General features: G+C 26.7%; 1 protein-coding gene across 1 annotated transcript; it reads left to right on the forward strand.

Annotated features, from left to right (window-relative positions):
• Positions 1-632: 632 nt before the first annotated feature.
• On the forward strand, positions 633-2892 carry LOC133032616 (uncharacterized). The gene is made up of 7 exons (XM_061106641.1): positions 633-1007; positions 1093-1418; positions 1496-1660; positions 1739-1843; positions 1924-1996; positions 2094-2195; positions 2299-2892. The coding sequence occupies exons 1-7, from the start codon at positions 657-659 to the stop codon at positions 2398-2400; spliced, it is 1224 nt and encodes a 407-aa protein (XP_060962624.1). The 5' UTR covers positions 633-656; the 3' UTR covers positions 2401-2892.
• The last annotated feature ends 1103 nt before the right edge of the window (positions 2893-3995 follow it).

A 3995-nucleotide genomic window follows, 5' to 3' on the forward strand; every position in this document is an offset into this window, starting at 1 on the left:
CCATACCTCGAAACTATTTGCAATCACTATTGTCAAGAGAGATATAGGGGCTACCGTAACAAATGCCACAGTAAATACAAATCTCTTATCGAGGAAGGTAAAAATCCATTAGAAAATCGACCTAAAAAGTTGGTGCTAACAGACGAAGACTGGGAATGGATGTGTAAAAACTGTTTTTCTAATGAAGAATGGAAGGTATCATAATATTTCTTCAATTCGTACACATTTAATACTTTTAAATTCTTAATACTGACATGAAATATGTTATGTAGAAAAAGTCAGCTGCAGGTTCTAAAAATAGAGCAAAAGTTTCTTTTATGCATTCTGGTGGAACAAAATCCTTTATTCAATACTTACATGAAGAGGTAGTATTTTTTTTCGTATAATAGCATTAAAATATTATTATATTTTAATTTTATTTATTATTTAAATGTATTACAGAAATCAAAACAAAGCATAGGTGATGAAGTACAACAACAAACTATGAAGTGTGGAGAGATCGAAATGTTTCGAAAAACTCATTATACGATTGAGAATGGATGGATCAATGAAATAGCCAAGGAAAAATATGTATGTTAACTTTAAAAGTTAATAATTTTATTTAATCGTTTTTGTAAAAGTAATAAATTATTATTTTATTGTTATTGTAGAATGAAATGGTTGAGTTGCGACGAGACAAACTTATTCAATTTGAAGATGGCTTGCTACTAGTAGTTGATGAGGCTGCTATATATAGGCAGGTGTTAGGTGAAGGAAAATACGGTTGGTTACGAGGTTTAGGTCCTACACCTGGAAAAAAGATCTCAGTGGAATTATCATCCAAACATAAAGAGATTGAAGAAGAACGTTTGGACAAATTAGAGAAAATCATTGAAGATCTAAGGAAGGATCAAGATAATAATGTTGCAAGAATCGTTCAAGAGAATATGAAAATATTCTATGAATCACAACAAGGCAGATTATTAGAGGAACGATCATCAGAGTCACCAATCAGAATTCCATCAATGGTTTTATTAGAACATAAATTTACTCTCACATATTTTTTTTTCATGTCTTTAAAATAAATTATAACAATTTTTTTTTTTGATTCAGGATAAACAAAATAGTTTTTTCACGCAACTGGAGCCAAGTAAAGAAAAAGATCAACCCTCATCTTCACAAAAACCCACTAAATCGTCCTCAAATTTAGAAGAAGTGCGAGATTCTCCAATTAAATTTGAGATTCCTAAGGACACTCCAAAGGGTGTAAAAGCTGCATTACTAGCTGTTCGATTTATAAAAGCTTCACACACTTTTTCCATGGTCATGGACCCAGAAATTTTGGATAATGATGAATATTTACATATTTCACCTATTGATGTAATTCATCTAGGCACTATGAAACGGATTGGAGCTGCTTGCATAGTATTTTACATTAGGTAAAAAATTTATCTTTAAATTACACTTAATGCACTAAATAATATTTTTTCCTTATTAATCTAATTGTAATATTTAGGATCTTACATGAAAAGTTGGTGAAGGCAAATCGAGCACAATATTTTCGTTTCTTTCATCCAATTTTAGCTTTGGATTCATGTCAAGCACAAAATGCAATGACAATGGCAGATCGCATGGAAGGAACAGAAGCAGGACAATTTTGGTTGCTTTCTGTTAATACTGGGTAAGAATTATTTAGTTAACTATTTATGTTATCAATATATTTGACTTACATATAATATCTTACTTTGGTGGTCAACAGAGACCATTGGATGCTAGCAATTATTGATGTATTGCGTGAAACATGTTATTGGCTTGACTCAATTGGATTACCCCCGCCTAATAAAATTAAATCTCTAATGGCAATGTAAGTTAAATAATATTATGGTTTAGTCTAATTTAATTTTTATTTTTTTAAATTATTTTAATATTTCTTTTGTTTATTAGGACTTTTGATTACTACAATGCTTCCAGTAATAGGCAGCCAAAAAAGTCTGGCATTACATGGAAATCTATAAAAGTAAGTTGTAAAATAAAATTACATTAATATAACAATATAGTAATTATTCTATAAATTTTAAAATATTTATGTGTTTTTATTTCATAAATATGTGCAGTGTCCTCAACAAATATCGGATTTTGAGTGTGGATATTATGTAATGAGATACATGCGTGAATTTTGCATGAATTCTAGACCTATCAATTGGCTAACCACTCAAGTAAGTTATATATATATTTGGGGTATATACACTATGATAAAATATTTTTCTATTTTATTATAAATACTACTATATGAACTAATACTTACCTTACTCATTGCAGTGGAATGGGAAAAAAACTTATACAAAACAAGAAATTGATGAAATTCGTTTGGAATGGGCTGACCAATTTTTAGAAGAAATTACAGAAGATGGAGTGCTTTAATTGAGTGATCACAATAAAAGAAACATTGTTATTGTGTTATGCAAACCTTTCAGTTTATTAATTTGTTTTAAGGTAGTAAGTGTTTTTTTTTTTCCCTAAGATGCTTTTATCTATGTTGGTTTCTTTGAAATTTTTACTGAAGCTTATTAGAGGGTCCATCTAGTATCTTTGTTTCAACAAAGTTATATATATCCTATATGACTTATGTAGTTGTTTATTACATTATTTTTCTTTCAATTTTTTATATGGCGTTTATAATTTTTTAAATTTAGTTTATCTTGTTCATTTATTATAAATTTAATTATTTCTTTTTACCTTTCTTTAATATTAGAACAAAATATAATTTATATACATATTGTTTTTTAAGAAAATATAGATTAATTTTTTTAATTTGGAGCACAAGTACAGATTTAATTATGTTTTTATGTTTACTATTCTTACATATATAATATATTATATTCTACATTTATTAATTAGTAATACATATAAAACACTTTAACTAGAAATATTTATTTGCTATTGTAAAAATATGATATAATTTAGTAGCAATAAATTTATAATTGCAATAAATTCTAATAATATACACAAAATGCATCAACTTTATATTTTACGCCAATATAAAATTTTAGCTACAAAAAATAGTAGTAGCTAAAAGTATTCATATGCCACCAAAATTTTTAGTAACAAGCATATTTAGTGTCATTTTGATTAAAACTCATTTTGCTACTAAAATTTAGTAGCAAATTTTTATTTAGTGCTCAAAATGTTAGCTACCAAAGATAATTGTAGCTAAAAATATAAATTTGCTACTAAAATATTTGGTAGGAAACTCATATAATATTTTTTTATTAGAACTTGCTACAAAATCATTTTGCTACGAAAATTTAGTAACTAATATTAATTAACTGCTACCAACTATATTTGGTAGCTAAAATTTTGTTGCTAAAAAGTTGGTTTCTTGTAGTGTGATATCAAAAAAAATATAAACAAAAAATAAAGAAACGAATGGATAGTGGGCTGTAAAAGGTTATAAAATAGAAAAAGTAAAATTTTAATTATGTATTATAAAGGGTAGAGTAAAAAAGCGGTTGAAAGTGCTCTAACCAATTGCTTTATTGATTTCCCTTTATTCTCTTATAGATTAAAAAAAAAAGCTTACTACTTAGCGCTTCTTTTGAACTGATATTTCTAATTTATAAAATATTCTTTAATCTTTACATAGTATCAGAGCATACAACTTGGCTCATGCCAAAATAATGTCAACAGGAAATAGCCGAATTCAATTATTATCGACAACAATAAGAACGCATGCATTTGTTGCCTTTGCTACTAACAATGTTAATATGCAACATTATCATATAAAAGTTTTACACCATTTTAATTTTTTTTTTTTTTTTGTAATTAACAGTATAAAGATTAATTATATTATAAATATACTGCATGATTTTTATAAATCTGTAAACATTGATTAGACAAATAAAAATTGTATTTTTGTGACAATATCCATAATAATTCGTTCTTTTGTAAACAAAATTATATGTAACATTCCTTAGTTATTTTTTGGGAAATTATAGTAAATGGCCCCAAATCATAGG

The sequence above is a fragment of the Cannabis sativa genome, chromosome X, assembly GCF_029168945.1.
Source record: "Cannabis sativa cultivar Pink pepper isolate KNU-18-1 chromosome X, ASM2916894v1, whole genome shotgun sequence".
NCBI classification, from domain to species: domain Eukaryota; kingdom Viridiplantae; phylum Streptophyta; class Magnoliopsida; order Rosales; family Cannabaceae; genus Cannabis; species Cannabis sativa.

Excerpts from the sequence above, each read along its gene's own strand:
- LOC133032616 (XM_061106641.1), top strand. The coding sequence starts at position 657 with ATGGTTGAGTTGCGACGAGACAAACTTATTCAATTTGAAGATGGCTTG. Across the intron at positions 1,008-1,092 it reads CAATCAGAATTCCATCAATG|GATAAACAAAATAGTTTTTT; the intron begins GTTTTATTAGAA and ends TTTTTGATTCAG. Across the intron at positions 1,997-2,093 it reads TTACATGGAAATCTATAAAA|TGTCCTCAACAAATATCGGA; the intron begins GTAAGTTGTAAA and ends AAATATGTGCAG.